Here is a 14,030-nt window from a genome sequence, read left to right as displayed (position 1 = left end):
CAAAACTAACCAAGGCTTGGGTCTTGAGTATTCCAGTTCTGTTTTCTGTTTGACTTCTCTGCAATTGTTTTCTTCTGACTCACCTGCGTGACTGACATGTATCTTGGGTAGAGAGCAGCTCTAAGGCAGCAGAGTTGACTTCTGAAAGTAAAAGCACATGGGGTGCATGGCTGTGCCGTGGTATCGCTGTACCTTGTCCGTGTTATAAACCCTTCTGACAGTGCAGCTTCCAGGCAGATGTCCAGAGGTTAGAATGAAATCATAGTGGTAAAGGAGGACTGGGCAGAAGGTACAGCTAAGCCTGACCTAGGAGAGCAGTTCATTCTCATACAGGCTCTTATAGGGCCCTGAGTATCTGTGTTTGCTGTGCTGCTTGAAAGCAGGTGGTAGCCCATGGGCTTTGAATCCTATGGCAACTGCTGCTCTGTGAAACTAGAGTGCTAAATAGTGTCTCTTGATGAGTGACAAATGGGGGAATTTTGCAGAAGCTTTGGTTATTTGACTGTGTGTAGATAAAGTTAGTGTCCTCATGCCTGTGAACTCAAGACTGTACTGTGCAGAGACAAGTACTTGCAGGGGAGGAATGGAAAAGCCTCTTCCTTGGGAGTTTTTGTTTGAGTCTGATCTTTTGAGACCCTGATCAGAGAGAGCAGAAATCTTCCTTGACTTCAGAGAATAAGGCCGCATGTAGTGGTTTTTTTCCCAGTTTTTCCCTCTGGCCTTTGCATCTGTTCAGCTTGCTGTGAACTCATTCTGCCTTCTCTGTTAGTTAAGACCTCACTGTCATCATTTGTGTAGGACAGGAAGGCTTTGCTATGGGCTGACAGTGAAGTGAAGTGAAGTGAAAGCCCTGACTAAGTGATCTGCAGCCTTTAGAGCACAATGTGGGCTTCAAAGGTATGCTTGAGAATACCAAAGAAAACAACATTGGGTGTGCATATTACTTAGGCAGGGCATCTTATATTTATATAAGAGATCAGGAGGTATTTACAGTCTGATATGACCTTGCCTAGCTCTGGTTAAGCACTTTACCATTAAGTTGTAGGGATCTTGGATTTGTTGTTCAAGGTTACAGCGGTGATGCTGCCCTGTATCTGAAGTGCTCTCTCCCCAGCTTTGAGGTTCTTCTGTTTGCTGGCATGAAAAAGCGGTGCAGTTTTTCCACTAGAATAATCTGTATGGCTATCAAGATGCATTGGGCAGTCTCCTGTGTTTACAAGTTACTTGATTGTGCATAGTGCAGTGTTGTGGCATGAACGGCTTCTTGCCCCAAGGGTATTCTGGAAAATAGCCTCTGTAATGCCTGTAGCATCTCTTGGGGCTCTTGGAGTCCAGCACGCCAGGAAATGCACCTTTATGTGCCAAGCAATTGGAAAGTTCTCATGCTGGCATTGTACTCTCCTCTTTGTGTGTACCTCCAAACCTGCAGCTTTTCATAAATTCTAGGTGTGGAGCTTTGAGGATGTATAAACCTGAAAGTCACCAGCCTGGATGAGAAAAATTGGCTTATGTGACATGGTGAGACCATCCTTTTTCAGTCAGGAGGAATGCTAAAGTGCAGCTATTGTAGGATTCTTTCATCCCTAATACTGAGTAGGGAATGTATTTTTGGTAAGGTCTGGAATTATCTCATTTTGGTGAGCTGTATGGGGTTTGTTGTGCCTGCTTTGGGGGCATAGCAGCCCGAATAAATGATGGGATGTGAAGCTGTAATCACTGAAAAGCTGTCTTTGAGCTGGTACTAAGGTCCCTCTGACTCATAGTTAACCAACAGCATCTCAATTGTCTGTGTGGCATGTGAATGCTGTCCTAGACAGTCCTGTCTGAGGGTGGGTTGGAACTGCTGAATTGTTTCTGTTTTGGGGGGAAGGGATGGATGTCAAATGCAAAGCTGGCTATCAAACCCCATCTGTTGAAGTTAGCTGTTCTCCTAAAGCATAACAAGCTCAACAGAAAATGAAAAAGCAAGCTGAGGAGATGCTTTAGTACTAAGAATACAGAAAGGAAGCTGTGTGTTGCTGGATTGAGTAGCATTGTTTGGGATGCTCTTTGGAGAGCACTTCCTGGGTTGTTTACAGCATTTTTAAATTTAATTATTTGAAATTGCTATCTTAATCAGGACTCTGTCTCAGACTTGACGTGAGATGAAATAACAGTTATTTGACATTTGGGTTTGTTTGTCAGCTGTCACCATGTGATTACCAGGAAATGTGCTGGCTGTAGAGGTTTTCCATTGAGTAGCAGAAGCAAAAAAAAAAAAAAAAAAAACAAAAAAAAAAAAAAAAACAAAAAAAAAACAAAACCAAAACCAAAAAAAACCAAAGCCCAATGAACGATGAACGAAACCTTTTGAAACTGAGATAATTAGCAATATCAGCATCTTAAATGTTGTGCTTCTGCAATTTGATTATGTGTATGCAAAGGCTTAAGAACTAGTCATGGAGATTTATTTTCTCTCTGTTTGTGTAATCTTAACACCAAATTCCAGACTGACAGAGGGAAATAAACCAGTTTAGAGTCTGTGGAATCCTCAGAACAATGCCAGTTTATGCAGGCCAAAGCATGAATCAGGATGCTTATTCTAGGGGAAATATATGTGATGCTGTCTTCTGTGGTTATGTGAAAAGAACTATGGATCTCCACAGGGACACAAAGGAAAGTTTTGTAGCATTTGTGGCATCTCAGTAGTGAGGTCCCTCTTTGTACTTGTACCTCCTGCAGAGGCCCTCTCTGGAGAAAAAGTTGTTGAGATCAATAGCCCCAGCCCAGGAAGGAGAGACACCTTTATGCACTTACATGGAAGTATGGATATAATTAATGTGGAACCTTCTGGTGCTTCTTGGAAATGGTAAAGTTTTTTTCTGTGGTGGAAACAGAGGTGGAGGGGAGATGTTCTATGCTGACATAGACGGAAATGTTCACTGGCTTGGCTGAGAAGCTGCTGAGCCTGGATCACTTCCCTCAGCAGTCACAGGGCTGTGGCATCAGGTGTCCAGAGGAGTAAGCTGGCAGCCAGAGCACGCTGCAGCACCTCTTGATGGAAGGGAAGGAGCTTGTTCCTGCTGCCTGCCTCTAATAAGGAAGCTTCTGTAGGGAAAGGTGTTCTTGCAGGCATCTCATTGGATGACTGCAAGGGAAGCAAAGGAGCCATTTCTAGCAAAAAACAGTCCTAGCAAGGCATGTGTTTATTTTTTTGGCACCCCACATAGACAGCAGGTGTGCAGAGCAGCTCAGTGCCCAGCCTTGCTGTCAGCCATGGCAGCAGCTGTGCAGTGTCACTGGCAACAGCACAAGAGGTCTTTGGTCATTCTTCTGACCTGTAGGTTCAGCACGTCTCTTGAACTTGCTTGCAGTATGTCTGAGCCGTTTCATTTCTTTCTGCCTCTTAGCTCCCCAAACTCTTCAAGGCAACTGCAAGTCCTCTGTGTAAAATAGGAGAAGCTGTTGTATATTCTTCAGGGTCCTATGTCCACTTACTGATTGTGTTTGGAAGCTTAGTCCTGATAAATCAAAAGGCCTTCCTCAAGTTTCTTGCTGTGCCGTTCAGTTCCAAACTCCTGCTGCTGCAATGGTTTACAGCAGCTCTGCCTGCATGTCCAGTAGCTGGTGGTACTTGTTTCCTGTCTGTTGGGGGGCCTGTGTTACCTTCCAGTGCAGTGAGCTTGGAATTGTACTCAGATGTTTGGCCCCTGCTCACTCCGTGTTTCTTCATGTTTCTCTCTGTGCCCTCCATGAAGCACAGATGAAATGCTCCCAGGCTTGGCTGGAGAGGATTTCCACCTCTTCTGTGTTTAGTTTCTTCTGACCTTGAAGAGGACCATGGAAGGGCTGGAAATGATAATTAGTCAACATTCTTCCTTTCTGGGGATGGGAATGGGTAGGCCTTCTAATTACAGGACCTTTGCAAAAGCTCAGGAATCTTACTCCAAGGAGCAGTGTGAGTGGGTGACTCCTGTTCACCTTCCTCTTTGCAGTATAAACCCTACTTGTGGCTGGATTCCAAAGTGGCCGCCACTTTTCCATTGAATTCTCTGCACTTCTACACTTTTGTTGCCCAGCTCGAATACTTGTTCTCTTCCTTTCTGCTAAGTGTTCTTGGGACTGGAGGCGAAAGTCAGGATGTGTCTTCAATTAAGTGGGAGTCAGCAGAGCCTGTGTGTGTATTTGCCTTGGGCTGTGTGTCTCATCAAGCAAGTAGAGTGAGAGCTAGTGAAAAGGAGGGGCAGAGGAAATGATTCCATGTGGAAGGCCCTAAACAAGTCCATGTCCCTGGGAAAAGGCAGAATGTGTCCTTGAAGTGGTAGAGTCTGAGGCAGTAGAAAATCCCTTCCAAGGAACACATAGGAGAGAAGCGATTAGTGAGCCTGGGAGTGTAGAAATCTTGCTGGAGATTGTTGTAGCCCTGCTATTTGTAGCCACAAAGGCCAGAGGAATAGAGGAGCGAGTTTTTGTCACTTGTGATACAACAGCTGCTTGTGGCAGGCCTGATCCTGTCCCTGGGGTTGTGCTGATCTGCAGCGCAGTGTGTTACATCAGGTGTGGGAGCTGGTAGCTTTATTAGAACCCAGAGCTTTGTGCTGCCCTCTTGCACTCTCCCAGAACTGATCTGGTCATGCTTTCTGGTACAGGTAAAGGCCAAATCCCCAATGATGACTTCTGCCTGACAAGACCTTTGCAATCTGCAAGCTTCATGAAGTGTCTTCTGCCACTGTTTCCCAGGCTTTTAGCTGTGCTGTGCCTGGAGGATTTCTTCTGAGAATGAATCATGCTCTTCCTCTTCATACACTGATGTTTGTTTGGGTGGTTATTGGTTTTGGAGGCCTTTTTTAGGTTTAGGATTTAAAGGATTGAATATCATTGTAGCATTGGAGGTTCTGGCAATCTCTGAGTTTGCCGTTCCTGTGGATTATCTAGTTCAGCATTCTGAATAGAGGAGATGAACATCTGAGGGTGTAAATGAATCAGGAATCCTTTACATACATTAATTACAAGGGCCAGTCCTGCTGGCTGCATTGAATGCTGCTGATTCAGTGCTGGGACTGGCAAAAAAAAAAATTCCAGTGTATTATGAAGGTAGAGTGTGGATTCATGCCATAGTTATGTCATGCATGGAAAAACTTGGAGTCCTGTCAGCACAAATTCAGAGATTTACATTGATTTATCTATCCTAGTGTTCTTACGTAGCAGGACTGGTAAAATAATCTTTAAGGGAAGCATTTAACTACTAGCCATATTCTTGCACACAGAAGAGTTGGTGTCAAATATTTATCTGAGCATATGTCTCTTGCTGTTCTTGTTTGTGTGCTCACCCCTGTAGGAAGGGTGGAGCAGAGGCTTTTCCTCTGCCAGGGTTTGTGCAGCCCTCTGTGAGCAGCTCCTGTCCTGCTCATGCAGGTGTTTTCAGAACCTCAGTCACGTTTTGTCTGGGGGTCCACTGCTGATGTCTCTGAGAGACGTAGCATCAGTTTCTAGATTTTTTTGCCTAACCTTGTGATCTGCCTGACACTGCTCCAACAAAAGGAGAATCATTCTAGAGCAAAATGCCAACACCCCTTGCCAGAGGACTGCTTTGGAAATGAAGCTTTTGATTCTCACTTCCTTGCTGGAGTCTGCCTTGCTTATGCCAGGGCCAGTGGGGAAGAGTTTGGGATGTAAGGTGACATTTGCCCTGCCTGAGAAGGGAGGGCAAAGTGGGCCCAGCAGGCAGTGCGCTCACAGGTGCTTAGTGTGGATTGGAGTGGTTAGTGAGTCTTGTAAGCATGAGAGCTGATGTGATGCAGGCTGAGAGCCAGTGGAGGGTGTAAGGGCTGTTCCTCTCATCTGTTAGGGTTTTAGCAGTCACACAAGTGTACAGTGGAAAGGACAGGGAGAAAGGCTGCTGTGCGTCAGAGCCAGCCGTGTCTCTGGTGTCATCTCTGAGCATGAAACAGTTGCCACCTGGAAGTACACAGGAAAGCTTTCTGCAGGGCTTAGGCTGATGGGTACCAAAAGCCGCCACTTCTGCCTCTGTGCAGACCAGAGAAGAAAGGCAGTTTCTCATTACAACATGGATTTTGGTCTGTTTCTCCCCTTCACTAGCTTTCTCTGGATGAGTACTTGTTTTTTAAAAAATTGCTTCAAACTCAGTTTTACCATGTCCAAAGTGAGCAGCAAGAATCTGAGCTGCACCTTGTCTAGTCTGCGAATCCCCTTTTTTTGTCATCCCATGCAGTCTGAATTGCACTATAGCATTGACAGGCATTGATGCATGGATGAAGAAGGACCATGGCTTTCAGTTCAGCTTGCCTAGGGTCCTGAGCAGCTTTTCCTTTTCATGCATTGTAATGTCATTTAATTTCTCTAATGCTATGATCAGAAATGCAGCATTAAGCCTCATATTAGGGCATTACAGCGGAGAAAGATTAGGCTAGTGGGTGTTGCTGTTGTGGTTGTGGCAGAGCGATCCTGGCTGGCTGCTGAGCTGCCTCTTGCCCTTTTGATTGTTTCACAGCGGCAGCTGCGCTTTTTTGAGTTTGTGTTGCAAAAATAAAGGCTCCCGTCCTGACCACAGAAACAAAGCAAGTCTCAGCTTGCAGAACAGCAGTTCTAGTGAGCCTTTGGTGTGCCAACACTTCATCAAGTCCAGTGCAAAAGTTTAGCTAGAGACATTGTCAAGCCTGTGAGTTCTTATGCCTGCTCTCCCTGTTTGCTTCTGTACAAAGCAGAACAGTGGGCCTTAAGGTGAGGTATGAGTGGTGCATCTGCACTTGGGCTTGCAGGAGGGTCCTACCCTGCAGCTACCAGCTGATGGATGGGCATGTGGCAGTCACTGTGGGCTGCCTCGTGAGCTGCTCTGTGCAAGAGGTAAAAAACCTGGCAACTTAAAAGCAGATCTTCATCTTACGTTCCTCATATCTAGCATGTAGCAATAGTTCTGGTTCATCTATTAACTGGTATCTAGAGCACACTAACCGTATCTTTTGGCTCAAATGGGATAGATGTCTCGTTTTGGTTTGGCTTTATTTAAACAGGTAACATAACTGACAGGTTTGGTTGTTTTGTTGTTTTTTTTTTTTTCCCAAGTTGAAATAGAAAAGCAAACATCTTGGGACAAACATGTTAAGAGGGAGGCTTCTGGTTCTGAAGCAGTTGCAAATAATCTGAATTTACGTAGCCCTCCTGCTGCACAGTGTGACTTGGGCCAAACATTTCCTGTCTGGTCTAAACAATGCTGAGTGTGAAGAATCTGAACCAGAAGGTAGTGTGGGCTGAGCCCTTCTTTTAGTATCTGCCTCTGGCTGCAAGAGCTGGCCTTACTTGAACAGCTGTCTCTTTCTCTGGGTGTTTGCACATGCTCTACCTGTAAGGTCAGAATAGATGTTGCTGACTGTAGTGTAACAGGGATCCCTAGGAGTTGCTCCAGTAGGGTGTCAGTGCCTCTCATTCCCAAGCAAAGGGGAAGAAACACCATTATGTACAGCTGGTGGCCAGGCTTTCCAAGAACTCTGCTTTACAAAATTGCTTGTGTGTTGAGTTATTGAGGTTAAATCCCTGCACAGAGCCCCTGATCTTGCCACAGGGAACAGCTGGTCAAGCAGTAGGACTGTCTGCAAACTGAGTGGGTGTGGTAGTGAGGGGAGTTATGTTTACTTCCTAGGTATCACCAAAAATAAAGTTTCCTTCCTGTATCTCTTATCTGGAGCCTAGTGAGCTGAACTGTTTCTTACCTGACAGCAAAATAGTTAGAGAGGAGGACTGAGTGAAGACCTTAAATAAAATAAAAAATATACATCAGAACAACAAAAATTAAGGAAGTCCCAGAGGAACAGCTTGTTCTGGTACATGGTGTTTCTCAATCGAACGGGCATACAGGAGGATGTGCACAGATGAGAAAAGAGTTGGTGCTTTTGAAGACTTCACTGCTAGCTACCATCCCCCAGCCTTGAATGTTTGAAATCGGGTGTTTTTTATTTGTGTCAAATAGTGGCAGTTTTACAACTTCTGGCCAGTGAGGGATATTCTTTCCACAGCCAGTGCTTTTTGGTGTCTGTCCAGGATTTCAGATGGAAATTAAAGAGCTGTCACCAGCAATGGGGTACATCTAATAAGGGCAGGTTGTAAAACATTGCTCTTTATTTCCTGCTGGCATGGATTTGTCTTTGGAGCCCCCTTTGACATCTCTTCAGCCTTTCTGATGGATCATCAGAGAACATCTTGGGTCAGGTTCCCATTCAGGATAAGTTGGCCTTTGTTTAGCTTGGCTGAAATGTTGGCTGGTTTTTGCTCTCTTGGGACAATAAGTGGAAATCTGATTGCTTCAGCGTAAGTGTGGAAAGTGGAACAGAAGTCTACCCAAGCAGTGGGATCTATCACAAAGTGAGGTCAGTGCCCACAAGAATTGGGGTTGTCCTTGGGTCACTGGCACATTGCTGTGCACTGCTCCTTGGGATGAACAAATAGGCACTTTATGATGATCTGAGCTACTCATGAGGAAACATCCAGTAATGTTCTCTGTTAATTATTTTCTAGATGTCAGTTTGAAAACTTCTGTTTTGGTGCCTCTTGTTTATAGCTTTGTGGGTTTCTTTTGGGCTGGTGACAGGAATGTGTTGTAATTAGATCATCTCCTGGCAGAGGCCAGGCAGGAAAGCATGTGCATTGCTTACTCTCAATACTTAGAAAAGAAGCAAGTGCAGGAGCTGTGCATGCTGAGCTGGAGCAGCTTAAGGATTTGTGCCCTGGAAGAACATGGAACAGCTCTCCTGAAACCTCTGCTCATTGTCAGAGACCCACTTTTAGCTTTTCCACATATGTGGCACAGAACAGCTGAAATACCAAGAGACAGGCAACTGAGAAATTAATGTTGGGGAAGATCATGCTAATAAATTCCTTCTGACTCATCCTATTCCTAAATTTTCTTCCAGACTGGAATCTACCAGTGGGATAATGACAATTCCAACAGCGTTCAGCAACCAGCTGCATTGAAAGTAAAGTGTGAAGATTTTAGGGACATGCATGCTGAGTATCACACAAACAGAGAACAGAGAGCTGAGCAGAACTGAAGGAGTTCTGGAATGAGGTCCCTGGTTATAGTACACAGGGCTGGCAGGACTCCTGTCTTGAAAATCTTGCAGTCAAAATAGCTTGGTCATGTGATCCCAAACTAACAAGGCATAGGGCTGTCCAGGGCCTGGGGGAATAGCAAAGGTACCTGTGCTTCCTTCAGCTAGTTGGCTTCCTTTCAAAGCTGTTGGTGTGTTAGGCCAGTTGGAGCCTTAGCTGGGTAATGGGAATGAGGAGGGAAGAGAGTTGGTGATGTGTAGGAAGGAGTGCATTTGTTAGAGTTGAATGAGAAGCAGGTTTAGTGAGGATCTGCAGTTTCCTGTCTGCCCCACTAGTCCAGGCAAGTTATGGCATCTGCAGTGTGGGGTGTGACCTCTCTGTGCTTCCTGCCGGCAGGACAGAGTGCTACCCCTACATCCACCAGCTCTCTGTGCTGTCCTTTGCTCTCCATCCCTGTTGGAGAACTTTTCCTTTAAGTTTGTATCCTATTTACTGTTGCAGTAGACAGGGAGTGGGAATGTCCCTGGCACAGGTCATCTTTGCGCTGACACAGAGCTGTTCCAGAGAGACCTGCAGTGTCATGGGTGAGCTGCAGGCTTGACTATTCAGAATGCCCTTTCCTCTATTTAGCTTGCTCTGCTCCTATTTTTGTCTGTGTCTTAGGCACTTGTTTCCATTTGAAATACTTCATGGGTCACCTGTGATTTTACTGGCTGGCAAATAGATACTGATATGGTCTAACATGTGATCTAACAGAAGACCATCATGACGCCCTTGGTGCCAAAGCCCTGCTGCTGCAGATGTGGGTCTGAAGAGACCCTTCTTCTCCACTTGTCACCCACCCCTCCTGTCATGCAGTGTTTAAGCTTTGCGATGGTCCTTGTCCTCATGCACTGCACAGGTTTGGAGTAGCCTTTCTGTTTCACCCCAGAGCCCTTAGCAGCAGCTAAGGGTCTTCCCAGCTGCCTGGCTTACAGTTTTAGGTGATCCATCTTCAGCTTTACTGTCCCAGGGGCAGAGTAACAGCAGGCTGCTCTGCTGGGGTGTTTTTTTACAGTTCTAAATAGCACGTGCTGCTTGAATGCTTTTCAGGTTAGAGTTCAGGGGATGCCAGGCAGTACAGACTTAGTTACTGGGTTATTTTGGAGTTGAGCATGACTGATAGAGATGAAAGTCAGTTGTTAAAGGGAACAATCTAACCCTATGTTAATAATCTACTGTGAAGCTGGATTGATATAGCTTAAAAATGAAGTGTCTCCTAGCAGCTGCCTTCAGGCTTTTCCCATGAGTGCCACTACCTTGCCCCTTGCAGCCACTGCAGATGACAAATGACCTCTCTTTTCTGGCAAGAGACATGTTAGGGTGTTTCAGGACACAACTGTGTGATGCTCCTTTGCGTCATCACAGCTGAAATTCAGATAAGGACAATAGCCCTGCAGTACTTGAGTTTATGTATAACAACACCCAGTGGGGCAGTGATAGGGGTGGGGGTAAAGGGGAATGTTTGTTTTCCAATGAAAATGAAATATTCTGCATATATTAATGCAACTTTTTGGATGCATATTGGCTTAGTAAATCTGTATAGAGAAAGGTGTTGAATTAATTGGTTAGTGTAAGAATGAAATGCTTTCACAGTAAACACTGCTAACTATTAGGGATTGCCTCTGCCCCATGGTATGTACCTCAATAAGGAAATAAAAATTTAATTCAGCTTCTTCACATGACTCTGTGTTCTGAATCACTAGAGCCATAAAAACAATGAGAAGCTTTCCTAAGGGCTGCATTTGGCACTGGATTAGTCCTAGAAATAATAAAGAGCTGTTGGCTGACCCCTGTAGGAGTTCTCTCTCTTGACTGCCTCTAATTTAGCTGCTCCCTCTCATGGACTGTAAACAGAATTTGAGCCGGTTTTCCTGGAGTAGCACTTCTGGTAGTAACATGATTAAAACACTGTCACTTCTTTTCTCTCCTCCCAAATATATTTCCAAGAGGATTTGTCATCTGTCATGGATCTTGCTACATAAACGTGGCTTCTTTGGCTGACCCCTCAGCAGGCCTTATTTCCCGGAAAGCTGCAGATCACCCTGTGCCCATGCCTTCCCACAGAGCAATTCCACATCCAGCTTTGGTGCAAGTGATTCAGAGAGTTCAACAGAATCACAGATATCTTTAAATACAAGTGCTCAAAGCTCCTGTGTGTATGCACTCGTGTATAAAAGGAGCCCAAAACAAACAAAAAAACCCAAACAAAGTATTCAAAGAATGAACTTGCTAATTAGCAGTAATCTCACTTGGCCCTCTTGGGTATGAAACACTGGTAGAACAGGCAGCTGCAACTCGGGATTCCCCTCAAATGCTGTTTTCTGGCATAGTCAGGACTTTGCTCTCCTGTTTTTCTTAAAAAAAACCCAAACCCCTTCCAGCTCACATTTTTGTTCAAACAGTCATAAGCTCCATTTAGTTGCAGTTGTTTTCAGTATTGGTGTCACATCTTTCTGCACACTAACATGCCAAGCCTGAAAGCACCATCTCCTGGATAATCCACACTCTCCCCAGCACAGCTTTTGTACACAGGGGTCTCCCCTCAGCTGCATGATCAATACTCACCCCCACAATGGGGGTTTCAACCAAGTCAACAATTCCCTGCAAGGCACTCGGTGCAGAGGATTTTCCTTTATGGGGTCCTGTGACTAAGGCACTGGGCTGTGATTCCTTATTTTGCTTGATTGCAGTTTCTTTCAGTGTTTTTCCTCTCCTTGACAGACATGAAGGTGTTTTGGGGGATGTTTAGAGTGCTAATGTCTCAGTGATTATAAAGTGTATCTCTATGGGGCTGACTTCTTCCATGTTGGGAAGGATGTTGAATCATGTGGCTACTATCTGAAACAGGCTGGGCTCAATGGCTTACTGCTAATTGAGTAAGTAAGATCAGAATTAGACTGCTAAACATTGCTCTAGGACAGAAGACTGGGATTACAGGGCTAAAAATTGCTTCAGAGAGGGAACTTTGGCTTTTCTACTAAGTTGCTACCTCACAGTGCCTAAAATCCTGACCTCAGAATCTCTGGTCATGTTCAAGGGTCCAGTTGTCTGTGCTTGAGCTACTGGTGTTGGTGGGTTTCCTAAGCCCAGAATCACGTTTCCAGGCTGCATTGATGGAAAACATGTTGCTGGCACACGTGTATTGCAAAAGATTGGGATGTGTCAACATAGCATTGAGGGTTGTTGCTCTTACCTCCATTGTATTTATTAACCTGGGTCTAACTTGAGTTCTTTCATTCTGCTGCCTTGTTTTTGCAATTGAGAAACTGAGTGGAAGAGCGAAATGAGGGGACTTCCAGTTGGCTTGAACTGGTAGTCTTTAGTCCTTTTCCATGAAATGACCTTCAGCTTGATTGAAGAGGAGTCTTCATTTGCAAAAGCATGTTTCTTTTCTCCTGGTTTCTCTAATTCTCCCCCTCTCGTTCTTCTCACATGTATGTTTGGGACACTCTTTGGAATGCAGTGATTAGCTAGTACTTAGAGGAACTATTTTATCTCCACATGGCTGTGGAGGCAGCAGTCAGTCAGTGCAAAGGGCAACATGCTGGATGCTGTAGTTTTGTATTTTTGTTTCCTTCCATCCCTTTTTTCTTATTGGAGAGCTCTGATGTGCTTGCCAGATGGAGCTCCTAGTGACTGAGATAATGGGCTTAGCAGATACCTTCCCTTTTGTGCAGCTGGGATGTCTCCTCAAACCCAGCTGGGTCACTGTGGGAAAGGGTAAAGCAAGCATTCCTCCACAAATCCTGCTTGCCATCAAGGCCTGGTTTAGTGCTGTGGAATTAGATATGGAAGGGATGGAATGCCAAAGGCTCTGCAAGAGGAACTAAGTCTCTGATTCTCTAATGGAGCATTAGTCCCTCCTGCTCATTTGAGATGTGGCTGACATTCACAGCAACGTTGGGATCACTTAGCTGGAAAGCACCAGCTTTCCTGTTCTGGCACTTCTGCTTACTGACTGACAATTTGTTTTCCTGTCAGAAAAAAAGATGTTTACTAGAAGAGTTTTAGTGGAATATATTTTGAAGTGGATTTATCCATAAGCTCAAAACTGTTGAAGTATCAGCCTTGTTTTCTTTCTCAGTCTGTTTTCACCAGCCCTGCACTGGCTAGTGCAACAGGATCTAAAAAACAGCGTGAGGCCTTAATCAGATGCACATGATCTTCCTTGACTTCATAAAACATAAGTAAGGGGAGGGTGGCTCTTTGTGATGGGGGTGTGTGAGGGCCAAGACAGTAAACTTCCATGACTTCTATAACATCCCCTCTAAATAACCTCTTGGGTTGAGCTGTGTATTAGCCAGTGGGGAGAAACCTCTGGGGAAAGCTGGGATTGAGGCTTTTCTGTGCCTAGATTTGTAAAGGAGAAGACTGGTTTTGGTAGCATTTCATGGTGCATTTGTCTCGTTGCAGGTGAGGCCGGTGCCAGCATTATTCGGGTGTCAAAAGAAGCCCGGAAGAGGTTCTTGGGCCCCCTCCACCCCTCTTTCAACTTGGTGAAAACCATTCGGATGTCCCTGTCCAAGGTGGTGCCAGAGAATGGGCATGAGGTTGCAGCAGGACGTTTGGGTATTTCCCTGACACGGGTCTCTGATGGAGAAAATGTGATACTGTCAGACTTCAATTCCAAGGAGGAACTGATCCAGGTGAATGGACTCTTACTGCAGAGGGCTGGGCAGGAAATGCACGCAGTTCTGTTTTGCCTTGGTCTCCAAATGTCCTTAGTACTGGAGTATAATTGTCAGCAGATGCCAGCATGGTGTTCTGAGAACAGTAATAGTTTCAGTAGGCTTTGATCTGATTCTTAGATTCTGGATCTCTTTCTCCCTCAGGCCTGTATCTGCAGCACCTTTATCCCTGTCTACTGTGGGCTGATACCTCCAACCTTGCGTGGAGTGGTAAGTAAGATTCTAAGATGGTCCTTCATTAAATTGCATACTAATGAG

General features: G+C 45.1%; 1 protein-coding gene across 2 annotated transcripts in view; it reads left to right on the top strand.

The window, feature by feature from the left end:
* The window catches only part of PNPLA2 (patatin like domain 2, triacylglycerol lipase), a 31,853-nt gene that overhangs the window by 4,789 nt on the left and 13,034 nt on the right, over nt 1–14,030 (top strand). For both annotated transcript variants that reach the window (XM_072929351.1, NM_001256232.1), the window contains 2 exon segments: nt 13,498–13,730; nt 13,917–13,982. In XM_072929351.1, the coding sequence (XP_072785452.1) occupies nt 13,498–13,730; nt 13,917–13,982 (299 nt within the window).

The sequence above is a fragment of the Taeniopygia guttata genome, chromosome 5 (assembly GCF_048771995.1).
Source record: "Taeniopygia guttata chromosome 5, bTaeGut7.mat, whole genome shotgun sequence".
In the NCBI taxonomy this organism is placed as follows: Eukaryota; Metazoa; Chordata; class Aves; order Passeriformes; family Estrildidae; genus Taeniopygia; species Taeniopygia guttata.
This window is presented reverse-complemented; position numbering and strand designations above follow the sequence as displayed.